The 23,387-nt window shown below is 37.1% G+C and overlaps 1 protein-coding gene across 4 annotated transcripts in view; it reads right to left on the bottom strand.

The window, feature by feature from the left end:
- The window catches only part of PRKAA2 (protein kinase AMP-activated catalytic subunit alpha 2), a 62,332-nt gene extending 39,457 nt beyond the window's left edge, over positions 1-22,875 (bottom strand). For 2 of the 4 annotated variants that reach the window (XM_079919030.1, XM_079919029.1), the window contains exon 1: positions 22,749-22,875. In XM_079919030.1, the coding sequence (XP_079775156.1) occupies positions 22,749-22,842 (94 nt within the window). In that variant the 5' untranslated portion in view covers positions 22,843-22,875. Of the gene's footprint in view, positions 1-4,394; positions 4,554-5,570; positions 6,438-22,748 lie in introns of those variants that run through there. The other 2 variants (XM_079919032.1, XM_079919031.1) reach the window with 2 other exon arrangements.
- Positions 22,876-23,387: the final 512 nt, after the last annotated feature.

Genomic DNA, 23,387 nt, shown 5'->3' with positions numbered 1-23,387 from the left:
ACATAATTCAAAAAGATACATGCACCCCAATGTTCATTGCAGCACTATTTACAGTAGCCAAGACATGGAAGCAAACTAAATGTCCATCGACAGAGAAATGGATAAAGATGTGGTACATGTATACATGGAATGTTACTCAGCCACAAAGAAGAACCAAATAATGCCATTTGCAGCAACATTGATGGACCCAGAGATTATCATACAAATTGAAGTAAGTCAGACAGAGAAAGACAAATTTCATATGATATCACTCATCTGTGGAATCTAATTTTTTTAAAAAATGACACAAATGAACTTATGTACAAAACAGAAAAAGACTTACAGATATCAGAAACAAACTTACGGTTTACAAAGGGGAAACGTTGGGGGGAGGGATAAATCAGGAGCTTGGGATTAACATACACATACACACACTACTATATATAGATAACCAACAAGGACCTACTATATAGCACAGGGAACTCTACTCAATATTCTGTGATAACCTTTATGAGACAGGAATTTGAAAAAGAATGAACATATGTATATGTATAACTAAATCACTGTACTGTACACCTGAAACTAACACAACATTGTAAATCAATTATACTCCAATAAAATTTAAAAAAAAAGAAATGGCATCATCCCTTGAAACACTTAAGCACACTGATAAGCTAATTGGTTATCTGAGGTCAAAAGATTCAAATGCATTAAGAACACCTCCTCTTTTTGCTGAAATATACTAGCCTCTATTACCTAATAACTTATTAAGTGAATTAGTACTTAGCTATAATTAATTAAATCCAGATAGTTGTCTCATAATCACATCCTACCTGAAAGCCGAATGAATATTCCTAAAAATCTTGTAATATAAACAGATTTAACACCAAGAATTTCTTTTTGTGTATTACAGCTATAAATTTTCTATGGAAGTAACAGGGGGAAAAAGGCTTGGATTCATTAATGTTTAACTAACATTCATTTATTCAATCTAAAAACATTTACTGAGCACCATTTACATGCCACGGCTGTGTTGATCAAAGACACATGTAAAGAGAGATTTAATAGGTCTCCAAGTTTTAGTAGGGAGAAAAACAATCAGCAATAAAGGAGCTAAAATCGATTCTGTATGGTAGCAAATCTGTCTGAAAACTGTTAGGGATACCTTATTTGTGAAGGGAGAACATAGATGAGAAACAAAACATTTTTAAAAACCAAGGATGGACAAATTTGCCATAATTTATCATGTATATAAGTAAATATCCAGCTCAATACCTCTTTTGACAGGAGCAATAAAGAACACTCATCCATGGAACAACTATTTAATGAATGCCTACTATGGTGTATTCCATACCAAGTGAAGTTAATAGGCACTTGGGATGTAAGCAGTGAACATATTAGTTCTGTCACACTGCTAGGTGTCCCCCAATATCTATTCCAGCCTTCCTTCCCAGACATGTGATTCCCAAATTACACCTGTGCATGTGTCTACCCAGAGTAGAGACTGCATCCTAATATCTCCTGTAACTAGGTATGGCCATGTGACCTATGTTCTGGCCAATGACATGCGAGCAGAAATGTCTCTAGCAGCAGCTTCTTCATCCCTTCCTCCATCCTGAAGCCTGGAACTACCTGCTCAGACTGTTACAAGAGAGTAAAATACTACCTTGTTTAAGCTATTCTTAACTTTGAAAATTCTTGTCATTCACAGCTGAACCTCAATAATACCCTATTCAGAATACTTTAAAATGCAAAATGTTTGAACTTATTTCAAATTTCCCATTTTGCTGAACTACCATCCATGAACTAATGGAAATAGACTATAATTTATAGCCCATACAATTTCTTGGATTAAAGGATTCTACGAAATTATCACTCATTAGTGGTCCATTTTGTTTTTCCCAAACTCTATTCAAATTATACAAAATACTCTCTAAAGCGATTGAAAAATCTATACTTACCCAATCTATCCTTTTAGAATTTTACATTTGATAAGGTGAAGAGTTGTTATACAGAAGAAAGAATAAAACTGTTTTATATTGTTCTAGGAGCAAAACTGGGAATAATCAATACAAATTCTTTCAACAGAGTCCTCTGCTCTACGAAGCCCCTCTCACCTCCTTTTTCACCACTCAAGCCTATACTGAAAATTAAAACATTAAAATTTTTTAATGTTACTACTGTACCCTGAGTATCCTTTTTTTCACAGGATGTGTAACACTAACATTTATTGATTTTTCAGTTCATCTCTCAATACTAGATGGGAGGGGGCTGGAGGTCAGGTCCCCTGTAGTCTTTTTCTATTGCCAGGGTTGGCAATAAGCGGTAAGCCGAGAAAATGAGGCACAGAGAAGTTACGGATTTGCCCACATTCGTTCAGCTATGAAGTAGCAGGGCTGGAATTAAAACCCAGCAGCATGCACCATCCAATATTCAAACAGAGGACGTTCAGCCTCTGAACCTCAGCCTCTGATCAGCCTCTGATCTTTGTCAAGATCACCATAAGATAAATTCCTGCATTAAGTAACAGGTTGGACTAGATCAAGCCTAATTCCCCTTCCAATTCTAAGATTTTTGTAATTATATCCCCAGGGATCATTCCACACTACATCTTTTAAGGGTATAAATCTTTTAAGCCACTCTAGCCTCTTGATTTTAGTTGTCATTTTCTGGATGCTTTCCAGCTTTTCTTGATACACAAGACGCAGGACTTCTTATGGCTGTATTATGGAGTTGTAAATACATGATTGTTTTGCACGAAGACTATAATTTTTCTAATGTCCAGTATCATTCCCAATGAAGTCTAGCGTTTTTTACCACAAGCATGGACCCTATAATTTTATGAAAAATAACTTGGAACACTTCTCTTCCTATATATTATTCCATATTAATTCATTTAAAATACTTCATTCAATTTTACTATCATAATTTAGAACAGTAATATAGCTAATAAACAATTAAATCTAATTAAGATTTATTAAAATATTTTAATAAAATCTAATTGAATAGAAATCCTTTATTAAAATCCAATAAAAGAACAATCAAAAAATAAACTATTGTGTATTTTAGGTCTAAATTATAATCTATTTATATTTGAGGCTCAAAGAACTGTCAAAATGTCATTCTTCTGTAAAGGCTACAAACTGTATAATATGTATAATAATTTGAATTATTATTATTATACAGTATGTATAAATAATGGTATAGTCTTAATGTAATACTATACAGCAATGAGAATGAGTGAATTACAACTACATGCAATGACGTGGGTAAATCTCACAAACATAATCTTAAGTTAAATAAATGAGAGAAATATGATTATACTTCTATGAAGTTCAAAAATAGATGAAACTATTTATAATCCATGGATAGTGGTGACCTTTGGTGGGGGTGGAAGATGGAAACGTTAACTAAAATGGGACAAAGGTGGGGGGCTTGTGTGATACTGGTCACTTTTTGTGCCTTTAAGTAGTGGTTATATGTCTATGTTCAGTCTGTGAAAATTCATTGAGGATTTATGTAAGAAATCACTTGGAATGTATGTACCGCTTTACATACATGGTACAATTCAATTTAAAACGTTAAGAAAGAATGTTTGGATGACACTATATCCATACCTAGGCTATTACAAGCCAAGGGACACCATGTGTCAGCAAGCAGGGCCTTGTGTGGCATCAGCCACCCTTACTCATTTGTATCAAGAGCCTTCATTCTGGGAGTCAGGAGTGTCATCTGATGCACACATGGTCTGACCCCTACCTTCAGCAGACTCCTGCCAAAATAACACAAGCCTCCTTTCTTCTTTGCGCACGGTGAAACAAAACAGTCTCATTGCTTTTCTCAAAATTTCCTTTCCTTGAAAGTCCTTTAAAATTCTCTAAAGGACAGTTATGAACAGGAAGCAAAAGATTTCCTGTTTTGATATACCACTGATTAAAAAAGTACTATGGGCACCTTATATACAAATATTATTTATTCCCTAGAACCCTAAAAGTAAACATTACCCCTAGTTTACAGATGAAGAAACTAGAATTAGAGAACAATGAGGAGCAAGGTTTATCTGCCTCCAACACACAAGCTCAAAACTCACATTACTTTGCCTCCCAATAACCAGGCTCTCTTGATGATAACACGTCAACAGTGCTTACTTGCATGTTTATCCTTTTATGTCCAGCATTTCAGCAGAGAAATCAGGGCACAGTAAAGGGATGGAGTGAGAAAAATTAAGGAAGCAGAATTGCTATGTTCAGCTCAAATGCAGGCTGGGGTAGGGCTGTGGCCTTTGCTATGGATCAGATACATGAAAGTTGTTCTTTAAGAACTGCCTAATGTCAAGAAAATAAATTGCAGACTGAAATAATCCCATAATACAATATGCAACATGCACTAGATTTTTACTGAGAGAACAAACTCACATATCATTGAAGACCTTCTTCTCTTAGTTGTTTTTACTCCCTGTTGGCCTGAACATTCATTTGTTCATTCACTCAATCAACAAATATCTTCTGAGGGTCTAATGTGTACTAGCCATTGCTCCAGATGCTGAAAATGCAGGTATAAATGGAACTTGTATTCTGGAGGAGAATATAAACAATAAACGAACATATAATAATGGTGATAGAATGATAAAAAAATGAAAATCAAGCAGAGTACTGGGAATAACAAGAATGACTGGGGTGAAGGTGGGAAAACTAATTTGAACAGATCAGGAAGGGCCTGAGGATGTGATTTTTCTTTTTTAGCAAAGACTTGTTCTGAAGCTACCTTCTTTGAGAACTGATTACATGATATGCTGTATTCTGCTTTATTTTTGAAACCTGTGTTTATACTGGCTTGGACTATAATTTTAAAGTACTTCTTTAAAACTTAAGTCAATCAAGAATTCCATAGGAGAATCAACTTACTTTTTACAGAATCATTTAAGATGAATCATTTACATAGAGTCAGGGAAAAAGTTTTCTGGTATAGAAGAGATTATTTAAAACTGCTGGAGAAAGTATTAGCATTCAGGTCAGAGATAACGGATTTGAAAAAATGTTCATAGATGTTTCTCACTCCAGATGAACAACAGAATCTTCCAGAAACACTCCCAAAGATTCTTAAATCATCCCCTCTCTTCTCTTTCCAACTCTGGTCCTTACGTGTCTATTCTCTTTCTGTGTTTCTCTTATTCTACATGCTTTGTCTCACTCTTGTTCACTCTCCTTCCTTTTCCTGTCTTCAAACATCTCCCCTTCTATGCCCATCAACTGCCCCTACCTGAATAATTTTTGTTTTTGAATATATTTACTGAATATCATTTTATGTTCCATAAAATTTCTCCTGAAAGTGGAATTGTGGAATAATTTAAAGGTCTCTCCAAGTGTTCCTTTTAGTGGCTACCCTAGAGATTACAACATTCATCTTGGACATTAATAGAATCTAATATAATGTTTTCACCATTTCCTAGACAATGCACGGACTTTAGAACACTTTAACTCTATGCTTCCTCTCCTACTTTTCTGTTGTTGTATTTTAATCCTACATGTATTTTAAATCCCGCAAGATGTTATTACTTTAGTCAATATCTATTTAGTTACCCACATATTTACCCTTTCCAACGGTCTTCATTTCTTCTTGTACTCTTGCTTCCATCTGGGAAAGCATCACCTATTTTTCTGCCTGAAGAATTCCCTTTGGTGTTCCCTTTCCTGTAGGTCTGCTGGAGACGTATTCTCTCAGTTTATGCTTACCTGAAAATGTATTGTGCCTTTAATTTTGAAGACTATTTTTATTGGGTACAAAATTATAGGTTAGCAGTTTGTTTCTTTCACCTCTCTGAAGATATCACTCCACCGCTTCCTTGCTTTCATTGTTTTTGTTGAGAAAGTCTGCTTATTTTTGTTCCTTGGAAAACAATATGCCTTTTTTTTATCCTTTGGCTACTTTAACATTTTCTCTGAACATTTTCCCCCATCTCTGCATAGACAGATGAAGTCCACTCCATTATAGGAGAGTCTCAAGCAAAAACAAAACCAAACAAAAACAAAAAAACAGTTTTGAGCAGTTTTCCAATGATGTGCCTAGGAATGGTTTTCTTATATTTATTCTGCTTAGGGTTCATGTATCTTCTGAATCTGTGGCTTGATGTCTTTATCAATTTTGGAAAACTTTCTCCCATTATCTCTTCAGATATTGCTTCTGCCCCACTCCCTCTCCCTTCCTCTTCTGGAACTGTGGAAGTGCCTACTCTGCAAGATCATCAGTGGTCTTGGGTTCAAAATGACATTCATACTCACAGGACACAACAGGTAGTAATCTGAAGACTTAGCTTTTTGTTAGGACTTAGGACTGGAAACAGTCTATCAGCATGGCAAAATCAAACACATCTTTATCAGGAGTCCTTAAAAGATCAGTCGCTGCTTCCCAGACCCTTAATCAATCACACAGGGAGACTAGGTTGTAGATGGATACAATCTACTCCAGCATTCAGAAGTCTCAAACAGTAACCACATCAAATGCATGCAGCTTCTAAGCCCTGCACAAGGGGTGCACTGAGTTTTCCTTGGGTTATTTTTATAGATTCCCGTTCTCTGCTAAAATTCTCCACCTTGAACATATTAATCACAATTATTTTTTAATTGAATAAATTTGACATGCAATATTGTGTAAATTTAAGATGTATAGCATGTTACTTTGATACACTTAGATGTTGTAATATGTTTTTCAACACAGCAATATTTATTACATTATATAATTAGAGTATCATTGTCTATATTAATTATAATGTGAATTAGATCTCTATGGCTTATTTACTATTCATTACAAGTTTGTACCCTTAATACCATCACTCTTATCCCCCCTTCCAATCCTCTGGTAACAACCACTTTACTCTGTTTTTTACAGGTTTAACATTTTATATTCCACATATAAATGACATGATACAATACTTTCTCTGACTTATCTCACTTAGCATAATACGCTCATATTGTCACAAATTGGAGGATATCCTCCTCTCCCATGGCTGAATAATATTTCATTATGTACATGTACCACAATTTTTCATTCATTCATCTATTGATGAGCATTTGGGCTGTTTCCATATTTTTGCTATGGTGAATAATGCTGTAATAAAAATTGGATTGTATATATCTCATTAAAATCCTGTTCTCTTTTCCTTTGGGAATATACCTAGAAGAGGAATTGCTGGATCATATGGTAGATCCATTTTTAATGTTTTGAGGAACCTCCGTATCATTTTCCACAGTGGCTGGACCAAGTTACATTCCCACTAACAAGTATAAAGGTTCCATTTTCACCACATCTTCACCAGCACCTGTTGTCTCTTGTCTTCTTGATGACAGCCATTATAACAGGTGCGAAGTGATATCTCATTGTGGTTCTGATTTGCATTTCCCTGATGATTAGCAATGTTGAGCATCTTTTCATGTCTGTTGTCCATTTTCATGTCCTCTTTGGAAAAATGTCTATTTAGTTCTTCTGCCCACTTTTTCACTGAATTGTTTGTTTTCTTATTAAGGAGACTGCATTCTTTATATATTTTGGATATTAACCCATTATCCCATATGTGGTTTGCAAAAATTTTCTCCCATTCTATAAACCTACAGATGATTTAAGAAGCTTTGGGGGTGTTTCTGGAAGATTCTTTTGTTCATCTGGAGTGAGAACATCTACGAACATTTTTTCAAATCTGTTATCTCATTTTGTTAACTGTTTCTTTTGCTCTGCAGAAGCTATTGAGTTTGATGTAGTCCCATTTGCTGATTTTTGCTTTTGTTGCTTGTGCTTTTGGCATCATGTCCAAAAATCATTGCCAAAACCAAAATCAATGAGCTTCTTCCCTACATTTTCTTCTAGGAGTTTTATAATATCAGGTCTTTTGTTTAAGTCTTTGATCCATTTAGGGTTAATTTTTGTGAAAGAGGGTTCCAATTTCATTGTCCTGCATGCGTTTCTTCAGTTTTCTCAGCACCATTTATTGAAGAGACTATCATTTCCCCACTGGGTATTCTTGGCTCCCTTGTTGAAAATTAGTTGACGATACATGCTGGAATTTAATTCTGGGCTATTTTGTGTCATTGGTCAATGTGCTTATTTTTATGCCAGTAAAATATTGTTTTGATTCAAATTCCTAAGTATGATACCTTCAGCTTTATTTTTTTCCTCAGGATTTCTTTGGCCATTCAGAGTCTTTTGTGGGTCCACATAAACTTTAAGATTTTTTTCTTCTATTTCTGTGAAGAAGGCTTTGGCATTTTGATGGTGACTATATGGAATTTGCAGAGGGCTTTGGATAGTACGGCCATTTTAACACTATTAATTCTTCCAACCCATAAACACAAGATGTTTTTCCATTTGTTTGTGTCTTCGATTTCTTTCAGCAAAGGCTCAGTTTTCACTGTATAGATCTTTCATTTCCTTGGATAAGTTTATTCCTAAGCATTTATTGTTTATGATGCTATCATGACTGGGAGAGTCTCCTTTATTTCTTTATTTCAGATGCTTCACCATTAGTGAAAAGAAATGTAATTGACTTCCGTATATTGATTTTGTATCCTGCCACTTTACTGAAATTGTTGATTCATTCCAACAGTTTCTTGACTGACTCTAGGATTTTTATGTAAGATCATATCATCAGCAAAAAGTGATAATTTTACTTCTTCCTTCCCAATTTGGATGCCTTTTATTCCTTTGTCTTGCCTAACTGCTCTAGCTAGGATTCCAGTACTGATTCAGTCTTGGTAGGTTCTGTGTTTCTAAAAATGCATCAATTTCTTCTATGTAATCTGTTGACATGTAACTATTCATAACAGTCTCTTATGATTCTATATTTCTGTAGTCATCTGTAGTGTCTCCTCTTTCATTTCTAATTTTACTTGAGTCTTATTTTTCTTAGTCTAGCTAAAGGTTTGTCAATTTTGTTTATCTTTTCAAAGAACCAGCTCTCAGTTCCACTGATCCTTTCTATTATTTTTCTGGTCTCTATTTCATTGTTTTCCTTTCTGATCTTTATCATTTCCTTCCTTCTACTAACTTTGGGCTTAATTTGCTCTTTTTTTTTTTAATTCCTTGAGGTATGAAGTTAGGTTGTTTATTTGAGATCTAACTTCTTAGTATATGTGTATATTGCTATAAACTTTCCTCTCAGAACTGCTTTTGCTGCATCCCACAATATTTGCTATACTGATTTCCATTTTCATTTGTCTCAAGACTTTTTATTTCCCTTTTGATTTCTTCTTTGACCCAATGGTTTCTCATAAGTGTGTTGTTTAGTTTTCATATATTTTTAGATCTTTTCACTATCTTCTTGTTGATTTCTAGTTTCATACCATTGTGATCAGAGAAGATGGTATGATTTCAATCTTAGATGTGTTAAGCTTTGTTCTGTAGCCTATCATATGATCTAACCTGGAGAATGTTCCATGTGCACTTGAGAAGAATGTGTATTCTGCTGCTGTTGGATAGAATGTTCTGTACATGTCCATTTGTTTTAAAGTATGATTCAATTCCAACATTTCCTTGTTGAATTTGTTTGTATGATCCACTGTTGATAGAATACTGAAGTCCCCTACAATTATTGTATTATTGTTTATTTCTCCCTTAAGATCTGTTATTATTCGCTTAATACATTTTGGTGCTTGCATGTTAGGAGCATATATATTTACGATTGTTATATCTTCTTGATATACTGGCCCCTTTATCATTATACAGTGACCTTGTCTCTTCTTACACCTTTTGACTTGAAGTCTATTTTGTCTGATATAAGTATGGTTACGTCCACCTTCTTTGGGTTGCCATTTACTTGGAATATCATCATCCATCCTTTCACTTTGAGCCTTTGTGTGTCTTCAGAGCTAAAGAGTCTCCTGTAGGTCACATATAATTGGGTCTTTTTTTTTTTTTAATCCATCCAGCCACACTGTGCCTTTGGATCGGTGAGTTCAATCCATTTACATTTAGGGTGATTATCTGATATGTAAGAATTTACTACTGCCATTTTATTTTTATCTTCTGTTATTTTTATCTCACCACTGTTTCTTTTTCCTTCTGTTTCTGTCTAACTTTATAAGTTGGTGATTTTTCATGGTGATTTGCTCAGTCTCCCATTTTTAAAAAAATATTTATTTTCCTTGTTTTTTGTGGCTGCGTTGGATCTTAGTTGCAGCACACACAATCTCTGTTGAGGCATACAGGATCTTTTTATTACGGTGCGTGGTCTGCTCGGTTTCTCTCTAGTTGCAGATCCTGGGTGCACGGGCTCCAGGGCACCTGAGCTCTGTAGTTGTGGCATGTGGGCTCCAGAGAGAGTGGGCTCTGTAGTGTGTGGCACGCGGGCTCTCTTGTTGAGGCGCATGAGCTCAATAGTTGTGGCACGCGGGCTTAGTTGCTCCACGGCATGGATGGATGCTCCATGGATCCCTTAGTTCCCCAACCAGGGATCGAACCTGCGTCCCCTGCATTGGAAGGTGGATTCTTTACCACTGGATTGCCAGGGAAGTCCCTCCCCTTTTTTTTTTTTAATGTTTCAATCTCCATTCTAGATTTTTGCTTTGTGGGTACCATGAAATTTACATGAAACATTTCATAGATAAAATAGTCCTTTTTCTGCTGATAGCAATTTATCTTCATTTGCCTGTGAAGGTTCCATTCTTTTACTCTTCCTCTTTTACATTTTTGACATCACAAATTATCTTTTTATGCGGTGATTACAAGTTGTGGCAGCTACAGTTCTTTTCCTTTAAACTTTATACTCTAATTAAGAGTTTAATATACTATTCTAAAAAAGGTTAGTTTTCTGTCTAACATCTTAATCAGAGCTTTGTGTACTTTCACCTTTCATTTCAGCTTGAAGAGCTCTTTTCAACATTTCCTGTAAGGCAGGTCTAGTGGTGAACTGCCTCAGCTTTTGTTTGTCTGGGAAAGCCTTTATTTCTCCTTCATATATGAAGGATCATTTTGCCAAACTGAATATTCTTGGTTGGCAGCTTTTATCTTTCAATATTTTGAATATGTCACTCCACTCTCTCCTGGCCTATAAGAGTTTCTCCTAAGAAATTGCTGATAGCCTAAAGAGGGTAATCTTGTAGGCTACTATTTTTCCTTGCCGCCTTTTAAAGTTATCAGTGACCTTTGACAAGTTTAATATAATCTGTCTTGCAGAATGTCTTTTTGTGTTGAAATAATTAGTGGTTCTATTAGCTTTGTGGACTTGTATATCTAGTTCCTTCTCCGGGTCTGGGAAGTTCTCAGATATTATTTCTTTAATATACCCTCTGCTCCCTTTTCTCTCTCTTCTCCTTCTTTTGGCTCATCAGATGAAGTCCAAGAGTTCTTGCAGGGTTTCTTCACTTTTAAAAAATCTTATTTCTCTCTCCTCTGCCACCTCAATCATCTCTAAATTCCTGTCCTGGAGCTCACTAATTCCTTCTTCCATCTGATCTGCTCTATTTCCACTGCATTCTAATTCTTCATCCCACTTATTGAGTTCTTCAGCTACAGAATTTCTCTTTGGTTCCTTTTTAGAATTTCAATCTCTTTGGTAAAGTACTCCTTCTGTTTGTTAATTTTATTCCTGAGATCACTGTATTGCCTAAGTTTTCCTGTAGCTCATTGAATTTCCTCATAACAGCTAATTTCAACTCTTTCTCAGTTAGATCACAATATTCCATGTCCTTGGGTCTGGTTGCTAGAAAAGTGTCATTTTCTTTTTGTGATACCATATTACAATGATTTTTTTCCATGGTGTTTGATGAAAAGAGCCTTTGCTGCCACATTTGAAGTAGCAACACCTTTATTTAGGCAAGGCTTTGTTTACTTTGCTCCTAACAGTTCAGTACATTGGTAATTAGAAGACTTCCTCTTGTTTTCAAGAAGGTGGCGCTATAGCACAGGTTTTTTCATTTCTCTTACCAGTGCTAACTCATCCCTAAGGTTGGGAGTTGGGAGTGGTGCAATAAAAACAAAACAAAACAAAAACTGTCGGAGAAAAACGAAAGAGGGGAGGGTGGCTGGAGGCACAGTGAGGGAGCTGTATATTAAGCACTTCAGACTTTGGGTGTGCCCACATCCTAGTAGAGGGATCCCCAAGTTTGGGGCTGGGGGGGATGGGCAGCCAGCAACCGTGGGCAGTCGTCTTGCCAGAATCCTAGGACCAACAGCGGGAGATGCTTTCCTTCAGTTTTCTTTGTCTGCCTAATTCCCTTTCCTTTCGCTCCCCCAGTCACTGAGGTCGCTCCTCAGAGAGAGCAACAAGCTCCTGCAGCTGCAGCATGCAGAGGTGGGCAATCCCCACTGACCACCTTCACCCTCACCTCCTCTGCCAAAATGGTCTGTGCTGGCCCATGGCTAGACCTGCTGCCACCATTCCCTCACTCCACAGCCTCTTCCGCAGTCCAATCTACCCACTTTCAGGTACACAGATGGATGGATCTCTGGAGTGTCCTGGTATGCTATGCAGAAGCGTTTGTTGTTGTTGTTGTTGTTGTTATGCATGTCCAGTTAGATGTAAATTGAAGGGCAGAGAAAAAAGGAACAACTCACACCACCATGACGCTGACATAACTCCAATCACAGTTATTTTAACGTCCACGTCTGATAGCTTTAATATCTGAATCCCTAGGGGTTTTTTTCTATTGTCTTGGCCTTGTCTCCTGGAATGTTAAACACTGTGTGTGAAAAACTGTAGAGGGTCCACCTGATTTTATTTCCCTACAGAGAATAAAGATAGGAGGCAGATCATCTTAATAAGTCTAGGATTAAGCTGATTCTAAGGATTTCAGTCTTCACGGGGTTGCAACCAAAACCCAAATGGTTACCTGGGACTCTCCTCCTTGATAAGTTATGAACTCCAGCTGTTGTTCTCCCCAGGATTCAAACTCTGCAGTGCCTTTCAGCCACTGCTCTCTGTTTGGCTTCTTACAGTTACCATTTTTACAAATTGGCAAATGACTCAAAGAGAAAAGCCAAATAAAATGTCAGACTCCCTCCAATGCATTTTTCTTCTCCCAGGGATAGTGATCACTCAAGTCCTACCTGCCTTCAGATTTTTAATTTTCTCCAGATTTTCTAATTGTTTGTAACTAGAAAATTGATTTGATGCAAGTTAGAAATCACAGCCAGATATGGAAGTCAATCACACTGGAAAAAAAATGTATATGCAATAACAGAATATTAAAGTTAAAAAGAACTTTATAGATTATCTACACCAACTTTCCATTCAAACTAGAAATTTTATGGCAACGATCTTGGTAGCCATCTGGTACCCAAGCAAGTATGTCAATAACAGAAATAAAACTGACGTGTGGTGTAAGTTGTAGCATTCCTAGACAGTCTCCTTGATAGAAAGATCCTCATTGTTCTGGATTATAATTTGCCTCCTTAAAACATTCACTCAATAGTCACAGTTCTATCCTCCAAAGCATCACTGAATATGGGGACTCCTTTTTCCAGATGATGGTACTTTAATTGTCTAAAAACAGCTATCACACTTACAATAGGTTTTCTCATAGTATGAAAAATATTCTTTACCATACCTCATATGGCATACTTTTTGAACTCCCCTAGTTATAATGATCATTCTCTGAATGAAACATAATTGGCTAAGATTTTTTCCAAATTGTGGAACCAAGAACTAAACCCAATATTCAAAATTTGGCTTAATAAGAAGTACAGAACTATACTACCTCTACAGCTATCAACTAATACGGCCGCCATATGTCTATTTATATCCAATAACAATTTTTACATTTAAGCACTCATAATATATATTTCCAAAACTCATGGTCAGACAGAACTTCAACATCTTAGGAACTGCTATCAACTGTTCTACTCTTTTATGCACCTGGTTTTTGTTTCTGTTTTTAACCAAGTGCTAGATTTGACACTTATCCCTATTAAATTCTACCTAGCAATTCAAGCAGTCGATACAAATTTAAATTCTGATTCTTTGTCTATTAATTATCTCATCTAGCTTTGTACTACCCCAAATAGGAAATCTTACTATACCTGTTAAATAGAATAAACGACAAAGATTTCCCTTTAGAATGACTCCTAAATTCTTTGGGAATAGTTGTTCATCAGCAATAAGACATTCAGAGCACATTTCTTTATCTTATCCGAAAAGCTACCATAAGACACAAAGTCAAATTTCTTACTAAAAGCAAATTTACAGCATATAGTATAACTGTTACACTATCCAACTGTGAATTAGTAGAGCACTAAGAGGGCCTGGTATAAATCTGAGTAAAAGGTGGATTCATCATATCATATTTGACTTAGAATTCAAATGTGAGAGAAGAATCGTTTAAGTAAATTCTGTGATGAATATTTTCCTCTTTATTTTAAATTAGTAAATCATTTGTTGTAGTATCATTGCCACATTTTTAACACTGGTAAAAATAGTTTGCTTAAAATCCAGTATGACTAAACATGGTAGATGCTTAATATATATTCGGTCTATTATTTCATTAACTAAATCTGGAAGAACTGAAGTCAATTATGGAATACATATGGTACCAAGTTATGCTCCAACACATTAAAAACAAAAATTAAATAACTAATACTTATGGTATTTATCAAGTAAAGTAAGAATTTAGAAAAATTTATGGTATATTTAAAATTTTAATTCCATTATTTTCAATTATGATAGCTAGATAACTTATAATTAATTTATAATTTAGAAATTGAGAGATGTTAAATGAGAACATACTGCTCATTATGTTTTTAATAGCGTGTAAAATGTACAAAATACTATGAAGAAAAAAGATGCTAAAAAAAGTATTTTAATAAATTGATACATAAACATTCAGGATAAGAGACATTACAGCAAGATTTGATGATTATATAAAAAGCTGTTTAAAAAAACTAAGGGCAAATTGAAAAAAGAATTATTAACACTTTAAAAACTAAAGCACCACCAAAAGAAATACAGTAAAATTTATCAGAGGCAAACACTGTTAACCATAAGACACCACTTAAGCAAGAATACTGTTCCCTTGAAGGGGTGAAGGTTTCTATTATTAGCAGAGATAAGAGCTGCCTCAAATTCTTTCCTTAATAACACCAAACTAAAAATAAAATGGTTCACCACCTTTCAAAATAAACACATTACTTTGCACATGCATTTCAATGGTTTAAATAAGAGATAAAAATCTATTCAACTTGATTCAAAGTGTTTGCTCTTATATTTGCATCTAATAAATATACTAGGGAGACTGGCTCTCACTTTCATAATCCATTCAGTATTTTAGGGGTCCTGTGCCCCCACTTTCTCATTATCTCTTAAAGGATTTGAGATTAGATCTTCTGTTAGATCCAATTAAATTACCTACCTGGCTTCAAAAAATTAACTGCTTTCTCTATAAAATATTTTCTCTATCAAGGAAACCACAGGAATCTCAGAATAAATGGGGCAGTGTTATCATTACAAAACAGTACGAAATGCTTTAAGGAAGGCTAACATGGACCACGAGGTAAGTGAATATTTTTGCATGTTCTTACAAAAAACAAACAAACAAACAAAACAAAAAATAAAAAAAACCTAGATAAAGCAGTGCTGTGTCAGCATGGGAAAGGGAGAGAGGCCACAGAACTGAAGTAATTTCCTCAGTATATGATCAATTACAAAAATCCTTTCTAATTTACATAAATATGTTAGGAGAAAGTTTGTAGAAAGGCATTTTTAGTTCAGAGTCTGCATTTTCCATAGTTCTACAAAAAATGAACTGCATGTATTATTTTGGTTCTACTGTAAGTAGAACCTTGACAACAAGCCACACGTAAAAACTGCCAACTGCTGCTCACATCCTCCTCCCTGTTCCAGCTTTGCCTCCTTCTTCCAAGAGTTCTACGATCACTACCATGAGACCTGGAATATACATCTGTTACATGTTTGCATATATGCATTGCATGCATACGCACGGTGTACAGAAGATGGTGATAAGTGAGCAGTGTCTAGAGAATTAGATTAATGAACATATTCAAATGAAGTAGGAAAGAAGACCAGGGAAAAATAAAACAGGAGATAGTAAACTCTTCCTCATCATCATCAAATAAATTCTGGTCTCAGAACCAGATCACAGATTATTCTCAGAGTTCAGCAAATTACAGGTTTAAGTACATAATAGGACCCAAGTATATATAAAGTACTTAAAAGTTAAGTACTTGTATCTTTTCACCTACATTTTCTCCTGTACTACTCTCAACAGTATAAAAGAGCATACAGTCTTATTCCCTTTTTCAGAGATCAAGTGACTTTGGCTTAAGGCCGCATAGCTGGCTTATATAACAGCAGACTTCCACACCAGGCCTTCTAAAATCCAGTGCTCTCTATACTATATACCATGTTGCCTTTGTGGACTTCACCTGAAATCTATCCATCATTTATAACATTGTTTCCTATGGAAAAATATCTTTTGAGAGTCAATGGATTACACAAAATGAACAAAATCCATGCAGCACTAAGGACAAAATTACCTATGTTGAAATCATAAAAAACAATATATAGATCAGCAAAAACAAAAAACAAAACCCTAAATAGCACACTGTTCACTTAATTGTTTTGAGAGATACGATGAATTGATCTTCATTCCAACACTAATGTTCTAGTATTTCAGAAAATATATAGCTTCCTTATTTGGAAGTATTGTTTAACAGTTGTTTAGCATTTGCATATTTTCAAAAGTAAAATCAGTTCAGCTAGCAACTTACATGAACATTCAGTTATTTCCACTTCATTTTTATTTTATTCATTTTCCATATTTGTGAAAAAACAAATTTCATGGCTTAACCAAAAATGATACTGCATTTTTAATATAAACATTAATAATTATCATATAGCACAAATGAATTAGTCATTGGGAACTTTCCAATGCAGGTAACCAAAAAATAGGGGCAGATTATAAAAGCTCTGTCTCAATGTTGCAATCAGAATTGCAATCAGCAAACACTTATTAACACCTCACACAGGGTGCAGGATTCACTCACAATGGCCGTGTATCTAGTCATCTCCACAACAGTGCCATCTATTTGTACGGCAATTTATTTTTTAAAGCCATTTTAGTGCCTCAACTCATTTAATCCTCAAAAAAATTCTAGAAAGCAGGTAGGCCAAGTGTTGTTATGGCCATTTTACAAAGGAGGAAACAGGCTCAGAGAAGTTTAATGGTTTTCCTAAATTCATATAACTGGCTGTGGTATGGAATTAAAAATCCCCAGTTAATGCCTTCCTAAACCAATGTTCTTTCTTCCTAGGACATCAAGTTATTTTTTTACAAATTCTCTTTAGTCTGTTTACTAAAGGTTACTGGTAATCTTTAGTCAAGGTTATTTTCATAATGGGGAGGAACCCTGAAATACCTGGTATTTTTTAAAATTTGGGTGAAAACTGTCAGAATTCAGTAAATTTATCATGTAAAAAATGGAATGGATTAAGGCACCAGAGTAAAATTTATATGAAAATATAATTTTTAACCATCCATATGGAGTTTCAAAAAAACTGTTATTGGCTGTAAATTTGGATTAAAATAAATACATTTAAATCTTATTTTCTTAATCCTTGATAAATATCTATGGACATGTAAAACTTATATCCTTGTAGGTTTGAAACTCACAAGATATCACACTATGCATTTTTACTTTCCATTCCATATACCACAGACTTGCATCAGAGAACCCTGAATTTGCCATTTCTGCCACTTACTAGCACCATGACCTTGGGCAAATTACTTAAAGTAGCTGATTCTCAATATCTACAATTAGTAAAATGGAGATAATATCAAATGCAGGATTACTCTGGGGAATAAATAAAAATCAATTGCATATATAGTAAACATAGTAAGAACTGATTCAAGTTGCAGCTTTTATCACTAAAGTGTTACAAATGCGTCTCCCTTTTCTTTTGCTTTATATTACATCTTTATTTCAGCTCTGGTCTTCGGTAATTCAAATTTCCATTAAGCCAGAGGAAACAATTAAACGTTCCCATTTTTTGAAATTAAATCTTTAAAAAATAAGTTGTAAAAGACCTCACAAATTTCATGTTCTAGTGCCGTGCTTTAGGAGAAGAAGAAAACAAAGCCCAGAGAGTGTTTAGGGCCTCGATACTACATGAGAGTCAAAAACAATGCCAGTGTGGGCCCCAAATACCATAGGTGTAACTCTGAGGCCCACCAACTGACCAGGTAGTTGTCCAAAATCTAATTTACCATTTAGGACTTGCTACTTACATTTCAAAAAAGTAACACTACTTGTTTAAAGAAATTAATAAAAATTTTTCCATTTGCTTATCTTTCCTGTTATCTAAAAAATAAGTGGGGTATTAATAAAATATTTACTTAATTTCTTGAAAGCCAATTCTGTGAGCCATGCACATAACTATCTGAAAAACAGAAAAAGTAATGCCTTGATGAGACCTTGTTGACTAGAAAAGACTACTTTGACTACAAAGGATCCTATGTTGTACAATTCCAATGAAGAGTAATTATTTCATAAACCAAATCTATCAGTCCTCACCTCAAAAATACAGGCTTCTTTTTAAACAAATAATTACCATTATATGAAAAACATTTTTTTCTCCAACCAGTGTATAACACAAACACCAGATCTATTCTAGAATTTCTATCACGTTCATTATTTAGATAAGAACCGAGCAAGTCTAATTACAAGAGCTCTTAAACAGAAGTTCTACCTTACCCTGGAAAGAGTAAGAACCAAAACAATCAATATACAGAAAAAAAATTAAGTAGATAAAAAGCATTACTTCTAAACCCTGTCAACCCACATAATCTGTTTCCATAAGCACTCCCCTTGTACTCTTACACTAGAACAATAGAGAAAAATCAGTTTAAAATATTTTAAATAAGGCTTCAATTATTTATCAACAAACAGAAGGATTTCCATATGCTTTTTAAAAATAGCTTGAAACCAGTACAATTAAATGAAAACTAGTTATTTCCATTTTTGTTTACTGTACCCAACTTTGCTCTGTAAATTGATACATCAACAACTGAAGTTAAACTTTCAATATCTGTAAATAACAACAGTTAAGAGAGAAGGCACATAAAATATTCATCACTCCTCCATTTCCATGTTTTTATAGCCATATAAAACTAAATCACTTACTACTAAGTTTTTTAGTATAAATTAAATTTACAAAGTCTAACTCTATACCAAATAAAAATGCACGTATTTCCAACAAAGGGTGCTGGGACAATTGGATATCCATATTCAAAACGTTGGCCTTAGAACCTCATCTTACACCATATTCAAATTTTAACTCAAAATGGGTCATAGACGTAAATGTAAGAGCTAATAAAACATTTATTTAAAAAAAAAAAATACGAGCAAATCCTTGAAACCCAAAGCAAAGATTTCTTAAATATAACACCAAAAGCATCGTCCATAGAAGGAAAAAAGTCAATAAACTGGACCTCATAAAAATTCAAACCATTTATACTTTAAAAGACACCATTAAGAAAATGAAAAGTCAAACAACTGACCTGGAGAAAATATTTGCAGTAAGGGACTTGTATCCAGAATTTATAAAAAAAGATTCTTATAAACTCAACTTACAACAAACAACTCAACAAATGAACTAAATATATGAACAGACATTTCACCCAAGGAGATACCATTTCACTCCTCCTAGAACAGCTATAATAAGACAATAAATAAATCTTAGGATTTGGAGAAATAAGAACCCTCATACATTGTTGGTGGGATTGTAAAATGGTACAACCACTTTGGAAAAGTCTGCAGTTTCCCCCAAAGCTAAAAATAAAACCATGATATGACCCAACAATTCTGCTCTTAGGTCTATCTACCCAATGTGTCCGAGAACATATGTCCACACAAACATTTGCATGTGAACGTTTGTGGTGGCATTATTTGTAATAGCCCCAAATGGAAAACAATGGCCACCAACGGGTGACTGCAGAGGCAGAATGCGGCATACTCATGCAACGGAATATTATTTAGCAATAAAAAGGAACAAACTACTGACACATGCCATGTCATGCATGAACCTCAAAGGCATTGTTAAAGAAGTCAGACATGAGAGACTCCATGTTGAATGATCTCATTTATAAGAAATGTCCAAAGAAAGCAGATTTATCCAGACAGAAAACAGATTAGCAGTTTCCTAGGGCTTAGGGTTAACTATAAGTGGGCAAGAGGAATCTTACTGCGGTGATGAAAATGTTCTAAAATCGATTTATGATGATGGCTGTACCATGCGGTAGTTACTGAAAATCACTGAATTGTACACTTGGAATGGGTGAATTTTATGATATGTAAAATACACCTGAATAAAGCTGTGTTTAAAATGCATGTGCTTTTGTTTCTAGTCCCTTAAAGAATTACAAGTGACCCTGAACAACACTGGAGTTAGGGGCACTGAACCCCAAGCAGTTGAAAACCTGTATTTAACTTTACAGTCAGCCTGCAGTATCCATGATTCCGCATTCTAGGAGTCAACCAACCTGGGACTGTATAACACCGTAGTATGTCTTTAGTGAAAAAAGTCTGCTATAGGAGTACACGTGTGCAGTTCAAACTCGTGTTTTTCCAGGGTCAACTGTAAATGAATAACTTTAGACTGCAGCAACTTATATAATTTTTATTAAGCAATTGTACTAATTCTAACCTTGGATGGGAAACCACAGACTAACTTTGGAGAAGTGCTAATATAGTGTTAGGAACACCCCTCCAGTTGGTTGCTCACTGGGAAGGGGTCCTCCAAGAAAAGGATTTCTCATAAATCAAAGTACCTTCTGTTCGTTTATATTTTAAGAAGTGCCTAGAAGCAGCTCAAGAATATATACAAAAGATATTTAAGTTGTCCTATGACAATGGACCGATTGATCTGATGGGTGTTTTAGCCAACATTCAGATTACAGAAGAATTTAAAAGGACAAAATTTTAACACAATTTGAAAGGGCGTAGGGTACATTATATAACCTGGAGAGTGTACATGTCTAGATGGCAAAGGTTTGAGGGTATAACGTCAAAACACAATAGTCCTTAGTAATGGCACAGGCATTAATCCAATTCCTGGATCCTCCTATATTCATTCTAAATATATTCTCCTAACTGTCCACTTTATGATGTCTTTCAAACCTAAGCCAGGACTTCACAGCCCTCACGGGACTTCAAAGAATTTTACCAACTTGAGGTCTTTACACAAATACCACCCTGTCTGTGAGGCCTTGCCTGACAACCTTATTGAAAATTGCTAACCTCACTAAACTCCCTATCCTCCCTTCTCTGATTCATTTTTCTCAATAGCACTAAAAATACTGTATATTGAATATTTTATATACATATTGCAATTATTGTTTGTCTTCCCCTACTAGAAGAGAAGCTTCACAAAAGGATTTTAATCTGATTTTGTTCCTAGGGTATCCCCATTACCTAGAACAATGCCTGGCACATTGTAGGCACTCAGTAAGTGTTTTCTGAACAAACGATAGGGTATCAGACACGTGGAAGTAAGTAAGAGCCGATCCTTGCCACAGGAATGAACGAGTCTCTTCTATCCATTTAACAGCCTTGATTTAAGGTTAAAATATGATTTTTTAAGGAAATAGAGGCCTCAGTAAAATCTCCAAAGTGCCTACCTAATATTTCTCCTGCAAAAAGAAAAAAAAAAAAGCAAACATTTTACTTATAATATTGGATTTGCAACAATCAAAAGAGAAGTATTTTTAATACTTCTCGTTCTAGTTCTGGAGAGAGGACAAATTAATTAAATCCCACGTGACCCTTATTAACAAGAAAAACAGGAAAGTTCAATACTTAACTAGTAAGAAGTAAAGAAATTTCAAAACCAGCCTGTTTTACTACACCCAAAATGGGATCCCATCACCAAGAATACAGACCTCAGCAGAGCATGTCTTAGCAGTTCTGGCCTCAGCCCTACATAATCCAAGATCCCCATCACGGTCCTCCCCATCCCAGAAGCCTTCCTAGAACCATTTTACAAACACCAACCAACCTTCAGACCTCCCAGTTCTGATTAAGCCCTGACCCAAGCCAGCTGCATTCCAACGTTTCACACAGGCATCAGAAAGACCCACCCCGCTCTTGCCCCGGGAGCATCCCCTAAACTGTCATCCCCACCCAACCCAGAGTCTGAGAGCACGAAAGAATCGGAATGTCAGGAACCGCCCAGCCTGGCCAAAATTAGAGGACATTTTAGACCTTCATCACGGTTCTGCCAATTTCAGTGTGACCTTGAGCACGTTCCTATACCCCAGGGGTCCCCGTTTTCTCACGTTTAAGGTGAAGATAACACCTGCACCTGCTATAAGGATTAAAGGAGATCACACGTGAAGCACCTAACTGGGCACCTGGCACGAAATGGAAACTCCAACATCAGGAACGTGGGTCATTCCCCAGTCCTATCCGTACAGCCTCCCAGCTGGAAGGCACCTCGCCCTACAGCACAGTCTCCCGGCTTCACAGAGGAAGGCACTGAGGTCGGCCGGGAGAAGCGCGGTGGGCGCCGGCTCTGGACCCCGCGACGCCCGCGCCCCAGCCCGCACCCCCTCGCCCGGCGCCCACAGCTGCCGCGGGGCGAAGCGCTGCACGCTGCCCTCCCGGGGTCCCCAGGCTCCGCGCGGCCCGGGCGGGGCCACTCCACCTGCCGCCAGGCCCCGCCACCAGCTGCCAGCCGCCCGCCCGCGGCCCGGGGCTCCCGGGCTCCGGGGCTCCGGGGCTTGGCCTCCCGCGAGGTTGGCAGCTCGGCGCGGCGGCCTCGGCGCGTACTCAACTCTTCACTTTGCCGAAGGTGCCGACGCCCAGCGTGTCCCCCAGCACGTAGTGTCCGATCTTCACCCGCCCGTCGTGCTTCTGCTTCTCAGCCATGTTCGGGGCGCGCAACCTCGCGCCGCCGCCCGCGCCGCCGCCGCCGCAGCCGCCGCCGCCGCGAGCTCTTCTGTGCTGTCGCCGCCGCCTACCCACAGTTCAGCGGGCCCGCGGGGGGGCGGGGGCCCAAGACGCCGGGGACCAGGCGAGGCGGGGGCGGGGGCGGGGGTGGCCCCCAAGAGCAGGTGGGCGGGGCGGGGGCCGTGTGCGCGCCCAGACCCCGGGGCGGGCGGCCGGGGTGGGCGCGGGAAGCCGAGCGCTGCGGGAGGAGTGGAGGGAGGGCCCGAGCTCCGTGCGGGGAGGGTCGGAGGCAGACAGGTGTGCGCGGGAGGGGTGGGGGCGGAAGGCGCCCAGCTACCTGGGGGAGGGGCCCAAGGGCGGGAGCCGGGTTAGGGGGCCCGTAAGCAGGAGAACCGGAGGGAGTGGAAAAGAGAGGGTGAGATTTGGGCCGAATCTTAGGGAATGTAGAGATGGAAGTTGAATCTGGAGAAGAAACAGGCCTGAAGTGTGAGGAGAGAGGGACGTGAAAAGCAGCGTGTGGGTGC

This window comes from Stenella coeruleoalba, assembly GCF_951394435.1.
Source record: "Stenella coeruleoalba genome assembly, chromosome: 1".
In the NCBI taxonomy this organism is placed as follows: Eukaryota; Metazoa; Chordata; class Mammalia; order Artiodactyla; family Delphinidae; genus Stenella; species Stenella coeruleoalba.
Note: the sequence above shows the minus strand (reverse complement) of the source record. Positions and strands in the feature narration are given on the sequence as shown.